Genomic DNA, 18,831 nt, shown 5'->3' with positions numbered 1-18,831 from the left:
AAAACTATCAGTATTCATATAAGTTCACTTTTAGTATAGTTGCAGTACAAGCTAAAAATGTTGATGTAAATTAGTTGTGTACTCAAAGTTTACTACTGTTTTACTTAAAGTATACTTAAAAGTATACTTTTATATACTAGAAAGTGGGCCAATTTAGTCCCAAGGAGTATTGAAATAGTACACTTACAAGTATACTACTAGTACACTGATATTTGTATACTTACTACATAAAGTATACTTAAAAATATACTTGAACTTTACTTAAGTATACTTAATAAAATAAACTTGAAGTATACTACTTTTTGGTAAGGGCTGCACTGATAGGAAGGGTCTAATCTTCCGTATAAAGTATAAAGCAAATCTTCAGGACCGGGCCGTTGTAGTAATATGGGCTGTGAAGCTTAGCTGATCACAACTCCGGTTGAGTTGAAGGTGGTGGTCCTTCATCCAGCCAGAGATGTCTGTCAGACAGGCTGCAATGCGAACAGCTACCGTTGGATCATCTGGTTGGAATGAGAAGTTGAGTTGAGTGTCATCAGCAAAGCAGTGATAGGAAAAGCCATGTTTCTGGATGACAGATCCTAATGATGACATGTAGATGGAGAAGAGAAGCGTAAAGAAGCAAATAAGAAGCAAAATGCCTCATTCAGCCAATAAATTCATCAAAGCAACTACAGATTTCTTGTTCAACAACACATTTTCATCTATTAAGTCACAAATACTAAGAAATGTTCATTAAGTGAATTGACATAAAAACCACACAGAATTCCCCAAATGTTGTCCCAACTAGTCAAACAAACGCAGTTTGAACAAAGCATTTCAAATGGAACAATATAATTGAAAACTTAAGGGGTTGTGAGTTCCCAGCATACTTTGCAGCATTAATAACTTAAGTGGTTATTATAGGATTATTGTTTTGCTGTTTGCAGACTTTTTTTTACTTTGTTGTTGTTTTGTCCTTATTGTTAGTTATTTGTTGTGAAGTAATGTTAAGAGCTTCTAAACTTTCTTTGCTTTGAAAAGTAACAAATATAGCATAGTTACAATGTATTCAATGTATTTAACAAATATAGCATACTTCACATATAGCATATAATATAGGCCTATATGGCTACCAAAATTATGTATCAATTTACTGTGTTAAAAGGTCAAGTAAACAAGAATATTGTTCTAGTTGTGCACATAAGTTTACATACCCCTTGCAGAATATGCAAAATGTTCAATATTTTAACAAAATAAGAGGGATCATGAAAATTGCATGTTATTTTTTATTTAGTACTGTCTTGAATAAGCTATTTCACATAACGGATGTTTATATACACTCCACAAGACAAAATAATAACTGAATTTGTAAAAAGATCCGTTCAAAAGTTGACATACCCTTGAATATTAATACTGTGTGTCATTTCCTGGATGATCCACGACTGTTTTATTTTTTGTGATAGTTGTTCATGAGTCCCTTGTTGGTCCTGAGCAGTTCAACTGCCTGCTGTTCTTCTGAAAAATCCTCCAGCTCCTGCACATTCTTTGGTTTTCCAGCATATCTGAACCTTTTCTAGCAGTGACTGTATGATTTTGAGATCCATCTTTCAAACCGAGGACAATTGAGGGACTCATACATAACAATTACAAAGGTGAAAATATTTACTGATGCTCAAGAAGTCAACACGATGCATTAAAAGCATTAAACGTTTGAACAGGATGATGTGTACATTTTTCTTATGTTGATTAAAGATCAAATTTTTTTCATTTAGTACTGCACTTCAGAAGCTACATAAATACATACATGTTTCCCAGAAGACAAAATAAGGACAATTTACCCTGATCCTCCAATTCAAAAAGTCTACACCCCCCGGCTCTTAATGCATCGTGTTTCCTTCTTGAGCGATATGTATTGTGAAAATCACTATACAAATAACTGAAAAATTGTTTATTTTATCTTAAATGAGTTCTGACTGAAAACTTCAATTTCCGTGCTAATTATCCCAGTGCCAAAGTGAAGAAAACCTATATTTAAACAGTTTTTGTTGTCATTAGTGTGTGTGTTTGGAGGTTCAGGAGTGCAGATCTTGAATCTGATTAGATATGATTAGAAATGCTGAGAATGATGAAAGTCATTAAGGTTTCTGAAGATTTACAGCTTCTCTGATTGTTAAGATAAACATCTCACCCTGAGGTTACTAAACACTAGAAGATAACTAATTTGTGTATCATTGCATGTGCATCTACAGCTCAAAATGATTGACATGTGAATGAGATGATTGATGGCTGAAATGTTAATTAAGTCCCTATTACTAGGGTTAGGCTATGAGTATTGTCATGTTTATATAAATGAAATTATAAAACCAAAGTTTGGCTTTCTGGTTGCAATGATAATCGAGTTGCTGAGTGGTAAAGGTCAAAGACTACCTGTGTGGATTTGATTGCTGGTGGTCTATGGATCAAAAGGTCAGATCTCAAAATGCTTTCAAAGGCTATACCAAAAATCTGAAATACTGAATGTAAAATTGTCATAAACTTCCAAAAAACGATAAGCACTATGCAATGCTTTATAATGAGTTTAACCACTATATTTCTGGGCTAAGATGGGTTTAGTTATGATTCATATATGATTATGATGTATTTAGCCATAATAAATAAAGTATCAAATCATAGTTTATTTGCTTGTGACTGCACTAAGGTGCCAGTTTGGATGTCTGTTAAGCCTTATTGTGGAGCCTGAAAGTATGAATGTTTTGTCTCAGAATGTGAACTAAATGCAATATAAATGGTTAATGACCAAACCCATGTCGTGCAGGAAGCCAATTTGCTGCTGTTTTGAGTGACAATTCAACATCTGCAAACAACTCTTGACAGCAGAGTCAACTCTATAGAGATTTGCGTTTTATGATACATATTTATTGTTTTGATGATAGATTTTTCTGATATGGCACTGAATTTAATTGAATTGAACATCCTCCTATGAAATGTAATACAATTTCAAGGACATTTTAAAAATTGCTTGTAAATTATATACATATTTCTAAACATTTAGAGAACTACTCTTTTTTGACCCCTTTGTTCTTTTATGTCCAACAGGAAAAAGAAAGTAATACAGGTTTGGAACAACTTGAGGGTGAGTAAATGATAACAGATTTTCATTTTTGGGCGAACAATCCTTTTGAACTTTTTCTAGTTTACAAAGACGAAAAGTGTTACAAGAAATAGCACATCCAACAGCAGATGGCGTTAAGAGACTGGAATTAGTAGACTTTATTACGCACTGCAAACGTCCACTGTGACGAATCAGCGCCATCTATTGATTCACCTCGGAACACCTGCTGCCTCACACGAGTCAATAGATGGCGCTGTTTCGCCAGTTTAAGCCGATGGCGGAGGCTCAGTGGGGTGGAGGAGAGAGGAGATCGCGAGGAGAGCCCCGGGTCCACACATCACTGGATGCGGCAGCGGTTCGTTTTTTCTTACTTGAATTTACGGAGCAAACGTTAAATAAACAGTTATATCAGTACAATTTTTTTTCTAGATTTTAGAAATGTATTTTTATATTATAATTATTATAAAAATACTTAAAAAGAGTAATGGGCTGCAGGAACAGAGATGTTTGTTCTGTATTCGCTGCGTGACAGCAAGTGCTGCTCTTTCCCCATTTGAGTTGTTCTCATACATCCTTCCATCAGCATGCTTTGTGGGATAGAGAACAACTTTAGGTTAAATTAATATTTAATAGCAATGAATATTTAAGAGTGCTGAAAGGTTGAAAACTGGCTGAGGATCTTCACCAGCACTATCTGTGAGATCAGACTGTGTTCTTGCACCCTCTGTAAGGTCCTTAAAATAGAACCCAAGATCCCCTTTACTGATGTTTATCCATCAGGACTGCTTTTCTTATTCGTGCAGTTTCGTTGCATGCATATGGCCATTTGAAACTAACTGAACAGCACAGCAGATGTCCACAACTGCTTAGTGGAAACCACCTCTGCCTGTCTTTTGAACCGCAGTAGAGAGATCTCTAAGCTTTAAAAAATATAAAAAAGATGTACTTTTCCATTTAAGTAGGACTTCTATTAACCTCTCAAAACATTGATGTCTGAATGGCCTGCTTGGTCATATAGGGTTACTGGGCGTTTTGGAGAAGAACAGGAGGATGAATTCCTCTTCCTCTATGGTGTTTGTGTATTATTTTAACTCTTTTTCTGTTTTCTTTAACTTCCAGTTTGGACATTATCACATAGACACACAGGTATAAACCTTCACCGAGCAGAACACTTGTGCTTTAACCTATTCCATCCCTCCATTATCTCTCTTTCTCTATCTTTTGCTTTCTGTCTTTCCTTCCCTCCCTCCCTTTCTCTCTCTCTCTAGTTCCCTTTCGACATTTAATATTGTTCTATAACAATTTTTTGTTAATTTACAAACGGATAGTCTGAATTTGAATGAAAACCTTGATTAAACTCCTTTGTGGTTTAGTGTTAAAGTGGTTTAACAGTGCTGTTGATATTTCAAAGCTGCTTAGTTATGGTGAAAATAACAATGCAGATGTTGCTCCCTTGTCCTCATTCAGCGCTGACAGCACTTGCTGTAAAATAACAAATGTCAAAGACGAAAAGTGTTACAAGAAATAGCACATCCAACAGCAGATGGCGTTAAGAGACTGGAATTAGTAGACTTTATTACGCACTGCAAACGTCCACTGTGACGAATCAGCGCCATCTATTGATTCACCTCGGAACACCTGCTGCCTCACACGAGTCAATAGATGGCGCTGTTTCGCCAGTTTAAGCCGATGGCGGAGGCTCAGTGGGGTGGAGGAGAGAGGAGATCGCGAGGAGAGCCCCGGGTCCACACATCACTGGATGCGGCAGCGGCATGTGGACGACAGACACACCGGAGACCTGTGCGGGGACTTTATGCTGACGTCCGGGCTCTCATAGGAGCACATGACCCGCCGCACTGGATGCGGCAGCGGCATGTGGACGGCAGACACACCGGAGACGTGTGTGGGTACTTTATGCTGATACCGGTCCGGGCTCTCATAGGAGCGCATGACCCGCCGTGATGGCCGGGGGACGCAGAGGACTAGTGGCCCCACAAAACACTTTTCTGGAAAATATTGTCCGACGGTCTAACGGTAAGACGCACCACCACATCCAAAGCAGCGCACTTACAAAAAAGAGTATCAGCGGTAGTGTCGCAGATAAAGAAAATAAAGAAACAACTTTTGGGTAGGCTACTTAAGAGACTTAACTTCGAAGAAAGCTTTACATAAAAACTGCTGTAAAATAACAAATGTTGGCATGGAACGTTTTTCCTCCATAGTGGTGCGTGTGAGTCCACATGTGTGTGTGTGTGTGTGTTTGTTTCAGTGTGTGGAGTGAACTTCCCGTGTTTATGCTCAGTAGAGGAGAACTGTGCTCTGTGGCAAATCCACCACCATGCTCTTAAATCAATTGATATCATAGATCTGAGTTTTCCTTCACTTCTGATTCTGATGCTGCCCTTCCACATTTGCTCATCTCATATTTACCCTCCGCATTAGCCATAGAAAGATTAAATGTCTGTCTGTGTTTCCTTCATATGTGCAGTCAAAGTGAAAAATGTTGCCATTCATGTTATGAATGAATGAGGTGAAGGACATATTTTATAATGAAAAACAAAAAAATATCAGAGCTGATTGTATTTTATTTTAGATCAAAATACAGTGGGGGTCAAAAGTCTGGGATTTAAAATCAAATTAAACCTTGAAATAAACAGGAATTTAAAAAAAGATGAATATGAAATGTACTAGTCTGAACTATTTCTAAGTAAACAAACATTGATCACACAAAATCCTTAATTTTATGAACCCTACTGTATGTAAATATGTAAATAAAGGCTGCGAGACTGATGAAAGTCATGATACTGTTTACAGTTTACATATTACGTAAGGACAGCGCATATATAAAGGCAATTTCTTGCTTTTAAATACTGGAAAGGTCTTCACTGTCCCTCATCTGTGACAGACTACAGTTTCTAATTCTTTTATATCAGATTACAGGTTGTATAGTGTTACCGCGAGCTTGTTCAAGCTTTGAGATACACTTTGTTAAAAGTGCTACTGGCTTACTCAGCAGCCGCTAAATCACTACTGTCAGCTAATCAGCCTGATAGCCTGCTTAACACACTAGCCACTAACACACTAACATTGACAGACATCAGAGGAAAGGTTAAAGCAAGGTTACAGAGATGGAGCCCGTTACAGATGACCCTGGCACAGAGAGTTTTCAACAGACTTTTGGATAACACACACAGGAGTAAAAGTTCCGGTATAACTGAAAATGGCTGTGATACTCCAGAACAACACAAACTGACTGTCTGCAAAGACACCTGTTGTGCATTTGGACAATGAAAAGATTAATAAGACATAGCAGAGTGCTTGAAAGTTTGTGAAGATGTTAAAGGTATCAGGTTGTGTGTTTTAGCTACTTTCTCACAGTATTATGGATGTCAGAGAAGAATTTTGCTACTATATACACTACTGTTAAAAAGTTTGGGGTCGGTACGGTTTTTGTAAGAAATCTCTTGCTCACCAAGGCTGCATTTACAGTATTTGATAAAAAATACAGTAAAACCAGTAATATGTCTTTTTTATGTGACGACAAAGCTGCATTTTTAGCAGCCATTACTTCAGTATCATATGATCCTTCAGAAATCATTCTAATTTGCTGACTTGGTGCTCAAGAAACACTTACTATTATTACCGATGTTAAAAATGGTTGTGCTTAATATTTTTGTGGAAACTGTCAAACTTTTTTTAGGATTCTTTGATGAATAGAAAGTTAATTTTGTTTTGTAACATTTTGTACCATGCCATTTTTTGTAACTTCTGATCAATTTAATGTGTCCTTGCTGAATAAAAGTGTTAATTTATGACCCCAAACTTTTGAACATAGAGTAATGTAAAACATAAGCTTTCACATTTCAGCTTATACTGGCCAAAAACCAAACAGGGATGGGATACATGTGTATGACCAGCCACAACTATTTATTTTGGTGGGATAAACAGGACAGGTGTTTTTTTTTTTTTTGCTTCAAAACTGATGTAACAGTGATAGTTTAGGCGGAATATACAGGTATGATCAAGCATATCTCATTTACTTGCTTTAAAGTGTCTCAAACAAAGCTCATGAATATCTTGAAAAGATCTGATACTACAACCCCACAAACTTTGGCAAATCCAGCAATTAGTTATTTCCTAGACTTGCAAACACAAACCTATGAACCCTGACTTCCAGTAATTACAGAGAACCCAGTTAATTATATTTAAACAAACGTTTTGCAGCCAGATTTTTAAATTCTTGTTGCAATATGGATCACAACAGTCTGTAGGTTTGAGGCGGAGACTACCATGTTTCTTTTTGTTCACCTTAACAAGAAAAAACCCTATAAGGCAGGGAACTGTACCTGGACAAGAGGATCTCAGAAGGAACATAGAGATAAACTTGTTATTTTAGTTTGAATGGGGTTGTAGGATAATGTGAGAGTGGTTCGTGTGTTGAAGCAACACTACTGTGCATAACCATCTCAGGTACAGACTGATAAATTTGAAGCTGAAATACTGAGTGTTGTCATAAACATGTCAGATCAGTGGCTTTTAGCTGCCGTGACAATGTCCACCCATCCTGCCTCATGTGACATTACCATAGCGACCGACCTCTAGTTTTCTTACCGTTGACCTTGTGCCTGGTTCCTCTCACCTGTTTCCTCCCCATACCCTCCTGTGCTCTTTCCACAGACACAAACTTTGTGTTGGGAAATGCCCAGATCATAGACTGGCCCATCGTTTACAGTAATGATGGCTTTTGTAAGCTGTCCGGCTACCACCGTGCTGAGGTCATGCAGAAAAGCAGCACTTGCAGGTATCAGACTTCATGCAGAGATGGTTTCATGTACTAGATTTTACATCACATCATATTGATCATATTTTCTTTATAAGAGAGTGGCTGGCAGAGAGAGAACTGCAAGTTCCTGTAGAAAGGCGCTTGAATTCAGTATACATGCAATTGACCATTTACAGTATTAAATGCCGCATTAGACAGAACAATATACAAGATAGTACAATATTTTGTAGTAGATAGTATATACAAGATAGTACAATATTGTTTGTAATGAAGTATGCCCACAATAAAACCCAGTATACGTACAGTACGATATTGTATTACAATATGCAATACAATACAGTACAGTATATAGTACTACACTACACTATGTAGAGTGGAATATGGGGAAGTAAGAGTGCAAAATAATTTAATAATAAATATATTTGTTAAAGAAATACTAGTAAGAATTAATTAAATTGATCAAAAGTGACAGTAAAGACATTTATACTGTTACAAAATATTTATATTTCAAATATATATGCTGTTCTTTTGACATTTCTATTCATCACAGAATCCTGAAAAAAAGTATCAAATTTTTCACAAATATTTTTAGCACCAAATCAGCATATTAGAATGATTATTTGACACTGAAAACTGGAGTAATGACTGCTAAAGAAATCCAGCTTTGCCATCACAGAAATAAATTACATTTTAAAATATATTTAAATTGTAATAATCTTTCTCAATATTACAGTTTTTACTGTAATTTGGATCAAATAAATACAGCCTTAGTGAACATAAGAGTCTTCTTCAAAAACATAAAAAAAATCGTACCAACGGCAACTTTTGAATGCTAGTGTACGTAGCAGAATAAACACAGTCAAATGTATTCTGTTACATATGCCTTATGTAATTTTTCTAAATTTCCTGTGGCAGTTTTTACATATGATAAATGTCAGAAATGGAGTTGTAAGTGTGAAAGTGGCTGCCTTCTGTGGGGTTAGTTAAAGCCAGCAAGTTTTGAACTCTTACTGTTCCTTGATATGCCAAACACAAGACAAGCTCATTAGCGTTACAGCTCCAGATGTCTCAAAGAGAAATACATTTGTAGAGTCTCTCGAATGTATCATTCCTCCCTCTCTGCCTCTCACATTACAGTAAAGCAAAGCTGGACTAGCTTTCAGTAAACTTTTGATTTTATCCGCTCATCATGACTCAAAAGATCCACTAAGCAACAGACCCACCCATTATTTCCCTTGTGAAGTCTCTAGATATCAAAAAGTTAAATGGAAGGTAAAAATTAATGTTATGACCATTTAACTACACCAAGGTTGTTCTGATTTTCAACCCATATGACTTACTTTCTTCTGTGGAGCACAAAGGCTAGAAATATAGCATTGGACATTTTTCCACTCAGTGAAAGTGAATGGTGACCGGTGCTGCGTAGCAATAGCATATGTTATAAATGATGCTCTTGTATGTTTTTGGAAGACATAACACATGATTAAAATGTCCTATTATGGTACTTTTTTGTCATTTTTGGAATTTGACAGCCCCTGGTCACTTGTATTTTATCCAAAAGAGCAGCATCAACATTCTGCTAAACTTCTCCTTTTGTGTTCTACAGAAAAAAGAAAGTCAAATGGATTTAGAATGACATGAGTTAATGATGACAGAATTAAAAACATTTTTATGTCAACCTTTAAAATGAAGTCAAATGAAATTCTCAAAAACTGCTTGAAAACTGTATGCCTCTGACTGTGATTTACATTTCTTTTCTCTCTCAGCTTCATGTACGGAGAGCTCACAGATAAGGACACATGTGAGAAAGTTCGGCTGACTTTCGAGAACTATGAAATGAACTCATTTGAGATCTTGATGTACAAGAAAAACAGTGAGCTTTGCACAAACACACACACATACACACACACACACACACAGATGCACACACAACTGAGCTGTGAGAACTGGGAGCAGGAACACAGCAGTCCTGGTGCATAAATTTGTTATGCTAATCTTAATGAATATGCATAAATGTGTAAAACAGAGGCAATACAGTTTTTTCTTCAATAGAAAAATCACCTTTTTTTTCTCTGACATGTTATATATCAAAGATTTACAGCATGTTTAAATGTGCACGGTTTTGTTTTTCCAGGAACGCCGGTTTGGTTTTTTGTGAAAATAGCGCCTATACGAAATGAACAGGAGAAGGTTGTGCTCTTCCTGTGTACGTTTAGTGACATTACAGCATTCAAACAACCAATTGAAGATGACTCCTCCAAAGGTACGTGTTGTTCAGATGTATTTTATGAACATGTTAGTGTATTTCAGTGAAATTAAGAGTGAATGTTGAATGTGTGTTATATCTGTGTTCAGGATGGGGGAAGTTTGCTCGTCTGACTAGGGCTCTGACCAGCAGTAGAGGGGTCCTGCAACAACTGCAGCCCACTGTACATAAAGGAGAGAATGTACATAAACACTCGCGCCTTGCAGAGGTACGTGTCTGTGTGTGTGTGTCAGTCTGATACATTTCATTTTATGCCTGTGAGTGATTCTGGTGTGCATCAGCAAATGTTTGCTTCCATCCGTGTCAAAGATCAAACTAACACTAGGAAGGCTATCCTTCACACTGTGTGTTTCCAGTCCTCCTGCAGGGAGATTAATAAGATATATGGGGCATTTTTGAATAGTTTACAAAACAGGGTCAGAAATTAACAGAACTTTGTGACAAAAGTGCCACCAAATGTGAAGAAAAGACCCAGAAATTAAAATGTGGGGGCCAAAAATGCCCCATAATGAATTCATCTGTAACAAATGATACATTTTGTTACATTCTATTCTAGGCCTAGCTAATTATACCAATATCACACAAAAGCTGTCATGCAATGGAGCTGCCAGATTAGTTCTGTATTAGTTATTTAATCCATGGTGACAGTAAGCAATAAATAACAATATAATATGAGCAATATAAACTGACTACTGTATATAATCTGCTCCAGCTAATCATTTGCAATAAACAAGTAAAGGGAGAATGTACAGTCCAGTGTATCGGATGACTAAATAAATAAATAAGAGTTATTTACATTTTTTTATTATTATTATATTAATTGTAGAGATTGCAGAGAGACTGTTTATACAGTGTTGTGATTGACAACGGTCATTATTCAGAAATATTTCAAAGGATTCCAGAGTCATGTACTAATAAATGATATGTAAATAATAATAAAAAAATTAATTAATATATTTAAATGAAATGGTTACATTTCAATGGTTAAATTTTAAATACATTTGAATGAATTAAGTTAATATATTGATTAGGGATGCACCGATACCACTTTTTCCAGTACTCGCCCGATACGATACTTTTATTTTTGGTACTTGCCGATACCGAGTACCGATACTAATATTGTTATTGCATTTGTAAATTTTTTAAATATTGGGTACAGAAACCAAAAGAGTATGTATAATGTTAGTTGGTTAACTTCATTTATCAAATAGATACAGTCAAACCAAAATTTATTCAGACACCTTCAACATTTCTCACATTATCGCAGTTTATTCGCTATAGTTTAGAAAATTCACATGCTGTGTGGTATCGGCGTTTGGTATCGGGGCATTTTAACGAGTACGAGTACAGGAGACCAGTATCGGGATCGGTGCATCCCTAATATTGATATACATATATTTTTAAAAGAAATCCATAAAGTGTTTGGGAATTTTTCTATGTGGTATCTGGACCTAAACTTTACAGTAAAAATACATATAAATAAAAATTTTTATTCAACACATTATTTAATTAATTGAAAGTATTTTTAGTGTTAGTTAAAGGGTTAGTTCACCCAAAAATGAAAATTAGGCTGCATTTTTTTTATGGAAGGGCGCTTTTTATTTCACGTCTTTTGGACTGAAGCAATGCAACACCCGCTGACTGCAATGATAGAGCTTGAAAGATCAAAGAAGATTTTGAATATAACTCCGACTGGATTCGTCTGAAAGAAGAAAGTCATATACACCTAGGATGCCTCGGGGGTGAGTAAAACGCAGCCTAATTTTCATTTTTGGGTGAACTAACCCTTTAAGTGAAACTAAATCCTGAAGGTAACATCTGTAACAATTTTTTTGCAGTGTATGTTTCCATTCATTTTTCATTAATATGTAATGTTAATATACATTTATTCTAGGATGGTTTATCCAAAATGTCCATTAAAAATCTATTTTAGTCAGTGACAAGGCTTCATCTGTATCTGTTAAACAGACGAGATGAGATGTTTAACAGGATGTGATTTTTCTTTGAGGTGAGTCTCCTGTAAGCCGAGATGGGTCATTGCTCTTCCTCTCCACTCAGATAAACATCCATCCGCTGCCTCTCTCTCTGTCTCTCTCTCACACAGGTTCTCCAGCTGGGCTCAGACATCCTGCCCCAGTACAAACAAGAGACGCCCAAGACCCCTCCTCACATCATCCTGCACTACTGTGCCTTTAAGACCACCTGGGACTGGGTCATCCTCATTCTCACCTTCTACACTGCCATCATGGTCCCCTACAATGTCTCGTTCAAAACCAAGCAGAACAACATCACCTGGCTGGTTGTGGACAGCATTGTGGATGTGATCTTTTTGGTAGACATTGTACTGAATTTCCACACCACGTTCGTGGGCCCAGCTGGGGAAGTGATATCAGACCCGAAAATGATTCGCATGAATTACATGAAAACCTGGTTTGTGATTGACCTGTTGTCCTGTCTGCCTTATGATGTCATCAACGCCTTTGAGAACGTGGACGAGGTCAGTACAACGCACAAGTTTATTTATACACACACACACACACACAAACATGAAAAAGTGATTAATAATCAATTATCGGATCGAAAATGTCTGTTATGGCATTGTTTTTATTCTTGTTTTCCAGTATGCTGAAGTTTATTACAATGTTTAAAGTAAGACGATGTGTATAGGAAGTGTTAAAATAAAGCAGCAGACTGCAATAATTTAAGAGAGAGGAACATATACTTTATGTAAGATGTGCCAAGTTAAGGAGTTTGCAAGTGAACAAAGAGCATTTTTTAAATATTACAAATATAGCCAAGGTGAAATCCGTTATTTTTGCTACTCTATAGTGCCACATAGTGTCCTAGCATTACAGTGCAATTGCAAAAATAATGACTGTCTGCAAACAGGTTTTCCGTTCTGCCATTGGTCAGGCAAGCAGATAATCCCGCCCCAAACACATGGGGCAACCTGGAAATTAGCATCCCCCTGGTTCCCTCAAAGAAAAATAAAAAAGGGCAATAGGTTATATATAATATAATAGATAGGGGTGACCCTGAATAGTCGAAGATTCGATGCTTCGATAGGAGGAGCCTGATTCGACTACCAGTCTCACAGTTGAATATTCGCGGGGTGTTATGATCATGCCATTTTGGCTATGTGGGGGTGCTCAAATGTCTGATTTCACATAGAACTACTGGTTTTCTCCCAATAAGTTAATATACAGCCTATTAAAATAATGCTGTAAATAAGAATCTGAAAAGAAAGAAGCATCAAATAAATATTTTAACATGCGTGAATAAATCCAACCACCCCTATGGATTTAAGTTTCACTTTCCATAATCCGTGACCGACAGAGGAGCATCTTGGCGGCAGGGATTTAAAACTTTAACAAGACTCAAATTGACACAGGCAGAGTGAAAGACTGGATTTTTTCGATCAGGTAGGGTACAAGTGATTTCAAAACATTCCAGCCGGTTTATATATACAGTATATATCGTGTATATATTATTTATCTCGTATAAGATGCATTTGGTTGAGTTGCGCTGCAGTAAAGCGCTTCATTGTAGTACTACGGTGATTATCTCTTCAGCGCGCAGCACAAGCAGGACAAACAACAATGCAGAATATTAATAACTATGACTGGGACTGTCATATACATAACAATTATATGAGAACACTATTATAATAAAACGCTGTGAATTTTTATAGTTTAGTTACTGTGTTTCTGCACATTCTTACGTGAAGAACGCGTGCACAAAAGGAGTTCATTCAGAGCCACGCAGACACGTTCATGTGCATTCGGGCCCTTTTTGCAGATAGCCTATAAGTCGTAATATTAACGTTATGTTGTATAAATAACGAAGCATATTCTATATGAGATAAATGATGAGGTTTAAATCCCATAGAATAAAAACCTGCTGCTTCATTCTACTGGTCATCTTCAGCGCGCGCAGCTCAAAACAGAAATGCAGAACATAACTACTGTCATACACATAACGTTATAATGAGAGCACTATTGTAAAAAAATGTGTGAATTCTTAGGGTTTCGCTGACCTTTAATGTTAACTATCTTTTAATCAAAACATAAAACATTATTTACCCCGTTTGTATATGCGAGGCGTCCGTTACACATTTTCCCTGAGTGTTAACGTAATTATGACTGTCGAATGTCTGACTTGACTCTTGGTAATGTATTTTGCCCCGCCCCCAAATCAAATGATTCGACTATCAGTCGAATATCGGCAAGATTCGAAAATTCCGATTCGACTATGAAAATCCTTAGTCGGGGACAGCCCTAATAATAGGTTTAATAGATTTTTCCATGGCTTTTGGATTATTTCAGAAAAATAAGCTCTGTGACTGAGGAAAGTTCATGATTCTTAAACATTCTGTTCATTAAGGTAATTTTCACAAATTTTACACAACTTTTATGAATTTTGAAGCTAAAGTTAGGCCATAAATGAATTACAAAACAGTCACATGACATCATCACTGCAGTGAAGCTTCTGACAACTCTTTCAATCTTTATTTAAAATCTACTATTTTGATGAGTTTTTCTCTGTAGTCACATTTAGCCTTTAGTCACTTGTTAGCAACCTTGATTTTTTAAGACACAAAGGCTTAAAAAAATCATGAGTGGGTTATATTTGATGTATTTTATCTCATGGAATAAAACATGAAAATATCTTGAGCTTGCGTTAACCACAGACCTTATTTCAGGCATTTATCCAAAAACCCATTCAAAAAAACTCATTGCCTTTGGGAAGATGGAATCAGAAGTGCAAAAATGTTGATTTCCAGGCTTCAGGACTCATTCCTTAAAATTGAAAAAAAAAAGAGAAAGAAATACGCACATCACCCTTAAATTTACTGACTTAACTGTTTGTTGTAAGACTGGATTCTGTGCAGCATCTGCTCTGTTTCAAACTACACAAACAGCAAGCCTGATCTCAGATCAGTATTGTACAGTAAATCTCTGGAGAGATTCTGAATCAGTTTATCTGCCTTGAACTACTTATACTGACCAACAGCCTAGAACAATTGCTCATTGACACACTATTGATATTTAGAAGTCTGGAAATACATATAAGTGATTACTCTCAATGTTTACATTCAATTTACATTCAATGTTTGTTACTCTGTTTCATAAACACATTTTATTTCTTTAATAATTTGTTTTCAGTGTCATATAAGATTTTGTTTAATATCTGTGGACAGTATGCACAGATATTCTGTGCTGATTTGGGAGGAAATTGGTGCAATTAAGCTGAGTTTAAATTTATTTATCTATTTAAATGTAATAAAACAAGGCTGTGAGTATTTATTTAATTTAAATGTAATAAACCAAGGCTGTGAGTACTACAAACTTACAGTATGGGGATATCTGAATGCATTATTAGATCAGACAAAATATTTAACAATCAAAAACACGCAAAGGACAGGCGAAGTGGAAAACATTTTTGTCCCATGTGGGCCTGGTAATAGACATGAATAATGCATTTAAGAACGGAAAAACTGAAGAAAAGCATTGGACTACTCTGCTGGCTCTCATTACAGAGAAAACCTAGCTAGCATTGATGTTACAACTCAATAGTCTAGGGGAGATCTTAATAAGTTTTTACCTAGGGTCTGCTCGTAACTATCTTCAGATTTGATTTTAAATGCACCAAGGGGAAGGACAGCAACAGATAAACAAAACTAAATCCAAAAATATTCATACATACAGTAGGCACACTTTGTGATAAGACTTAATTTTTCCATATTTACCTCAAAACACCTGTTCAGAATGGCTATTAAACCTGTGCGTATCTTTACAAGTGGCAGTATAACAGCCCTGCAACATCAAACTGATCATTTGTCTGAGTGCTTTGTGTGAGGGATAGTATTTGAGCTTGTAATGGAGCAAATCTTTGGTGCTAATTAATATTGATCGGGGCGTGTGAGAGTGAAGCACACAAACCCTTTCATTGATCTCAGGCTAAGAGTTAATTTCAATGCTATCATATTTACACTTTGAATTTTTATTTAAAGCATTTGAGTGCTTTTGAGTAGAAGTTAGATCTTGATTTGTGAACCTCACTTTAATTCTCTATGTCTCTCTCTTTCGCTCGCTGGATATGGGTGATAGTATAGTAAAGTTGGGGACTGAATCGATGGTGTGTGATTCTCTGAGTCGGTGTGCTGGATGAAGCTTTTGCTCTGGATCAATCTCTGACCATATAACGATTTAAACTGAGCTGTCTGTCTGCATTTAATTGAACTCACAATCAATTTCCACCACTGCCCAGAGGATAAGCACAATCTCTCTGCCCGATGTTAACGCCGTCACACTCCACACCTGCATTCCACAGCATTCAACTATTATTTGTGCTTAAAGGGATAGCTCACCTGAAAATGAAAATTGCGGTTCATTCTAATTCGTGAATGAATCGTTTGGTGCGATTTGTGAACTGATTTAATGGGTTAATTGAAAAGTATCAGTTATTCGTTCATGAATCAGACACCGCTTCTGCGTCTAGGAGCACGTGATATATTATAAGGAGTAACGATACGTTTTATGAAATGTAGTGAAGTAAAAAGTACGATCTTATGCTTTGGAATGTAGTGAAATAAAAGTAAAAGTTACTCAAAATAAAACTACTGCAGTAAAGTACAGATTCTTGAAAAATGTAGTTAAGGACAGTAACGAAGTAAAACTACTTCGTTACTGTCCACCACTGAAATTGGGTCATCATTTACTCAACTTTAAAGTCGGCATGAAATGAAAACTCACCCTATGTATTTTTAAATGCATGTTACAGTACGTTCCATTTGTAATTATTATTTTTTTTTACCTCACTATGTTTAATCAAAATGCCATAACTGGATCTTCCAGTCAAAATGTCACTTCTATTTGGTGACGTATGCAGGACTTCTCTAATCATTTATTAAGCTACGTCTACATTAGTCTGGATACATTTTAAAAAGGCGTTTTCGTTTCAAAGTGTGTTTGTTTATTGTTAAATATTTTGTCATTGGTTTCGAATACTTCCGTTTTCACAGTCCTCACTACAATGTGACAACGGCATTTTGAAATTTAGCCACTTGGGAAAGCGTCTTCAAAATGCCAAAACGTAGAGAAAAAGATTTTCAAATATATCCAGATTTGTGTAGACATAGGGCCTGTTTACACCTGGTCACTTAGGTGTATAGCTATCCGATCGTGAAAAGACCTTGTGTAAATGCCCTCTGAACTGATTTCGAGACGGATCCGATCACTCAAACCACTTCAGGAGGTGGTCTGAGACGCATTCCAGACGAAACTGGACAAGTGTAAATGTATCAGGTTGTTGAAACCACATATGTAAATTTTACTCCTCCCAAAATGTTAAAAAAATAAATGTGTGAGAGCGTGTTTTACATCTTATAGTCAGATATGACAGCGCTAATGCAACACACATCGCCGCAGATGATATATAGCATCGCAAACTGCCGCAAATGGAACTGAAAGGTAGCAGACGATCAACAAGCAATCATCTCCATTAAAAGTAGAGAGCCTAACTTATCTCTCTACTATTGCGGTCTTTGATCTTGAAATTAGCTGATGAGGAATAAAATGCAGCACATATATGTTGCTTTCGTTGACGCGAACTCTGTTAAATTTGCATATAGTGTGGGAATTGAAGATCGGATTCACTATATTTCCTTTTTTCAGAGACACATTTATGTGGCCAAGTGTAAATGGAACCATTTTAGCAAATCAGACAGATATCCGATCACTAAAGACACATTAAGTGACCAAGTGTAAGCAGGCCCATAGCCTTAGCCATAGCTCAGTTTTTAGATTTTAATAATTCATTACACTCAGATGTATGCCACTATACGGAAGAAAAGATCTGTTGCTACTCTTCATTACTTACTTTATCCACACAAGAAGACAGTGGGGTTCAGTGTTGTTTTGAACCACACTGACTTTCATTTTTTGGATAAATCCAGGTGAAATATTTTTTAAATAATCTGAAAAGAAAGTCATACAGGTTTGGAACGATATGAGGTTGAGTAAATGATGACAGAATTTTCATTTTGGGGCAAACTATCACTTTAATTGTATTAAATTTGCTCTTATAGTGTACTTCAAATATTTAAAGTATATTTCTAGAAACACACACACACACACACACACACACACACACACACATGCACATATGCAGGATCCGGGCTTTCATCTTGCCCCTGGGCCTATGGCTTTTCAGAGGGGCTGTCAGCACCAGTTTACCGTGATCAGCTACATCAAGCTCATCAGATCTGTCTGCGCACACTGTCGGGCTTTGAGCTCAGCAGAACCAGCCCAAAGAATAGAGCACCACCATAAATAACGGCATCCTTAGAGAGTTATGCAACACAAGGAGAATTAGATCCCAAGGTGACGACTTTCTGATGGAGAATAATGCATACTGTCTGGTGTTTGCTTTCTGATTGATTTGTATTTGAAATAGTGGAGGAAACGGCTGAAGTTCACACTGAGGTGAACCTTAACAGAAACATTTGTTTCTTTACAGTAGGAAAGCATTCGGGGAAAAAAGGCCAATACAGCATTCGGGTGGTTAGAATAAAATAAGAGCATTGGACAATTTTATTTTAGTTGAACTTTTTCATAGTTTTCATCAGAGGCGGACAAAGTACTCCATTACTTAAGTGAAAGTACAGATACTGCTGGTCAAATATTA

At 36.5% G+C, this 18,831-nt stretch overlaps 1 protein-coding gene across 2 annotated transcripts in view; it reads left to right on the top strand.

Annotated features, from left to right (window-relative positions):
* Positions 1-4,967: 4,967 nt before the first annotated feature.
* LOC107654859 (potassium voltage-gated channel subfamily H member 1-like) overlaps positions 4,968-18,831 on the top strand; it is a 58,451-nt gene continuing 44,587 nt past the window's right edge. For both annotated transcript variants that reach the window (XM_016442145.1, XM_016442144.1), the window contains exons 1-6: positions 4,968-5,128; positions 7,772-7,895; positions 9,644-9,750; positions 10,012-10,140; positions 10,233-10,351; positions 12,248-12,640. In XM_016442145.1, the coding sequence (XP_016297631.1) occupies positions 5,056-5,128; positions 7,772-7,895; positions 9,644-9,750; positions 10,012-10,140; positions 10,233-10,351; positions 12,248-12,640 (945 nt within the window). In that variant the 5' untranslated portion in view covers positions 4,968-5,055. The remainder of the gene's footprint in view (positions 5,129-7,771; positions 7,896-9,643; positions 9,751-10,011; positions 10,141-10,232; positions 10,352-12,247; positions 12,641-18,831) is intronic.

This window comes from Sinocyclocheilus anshuiensis, unplaced genomic scaffold, assembly GCF_001515605.1.
Source record: "Sinocyclocheilus anshuiensis isolate Anshui unplaced genomic scaffold, SAMN03320099.WGS_v1.1 scaffold335, whole genome shotgun sequence".
NCBI lineage: Eukaryota > Metazoa > Chordata > Actinopteri > Cypriniformes > Cyprinidae > Sinocyclocheilus > Sinocyclocheilus anshuiensis.
Note: the sequence above shows the minus strand (reverse complement) of the source record. Positions and strands in the feature narration are given on the sequence as shown.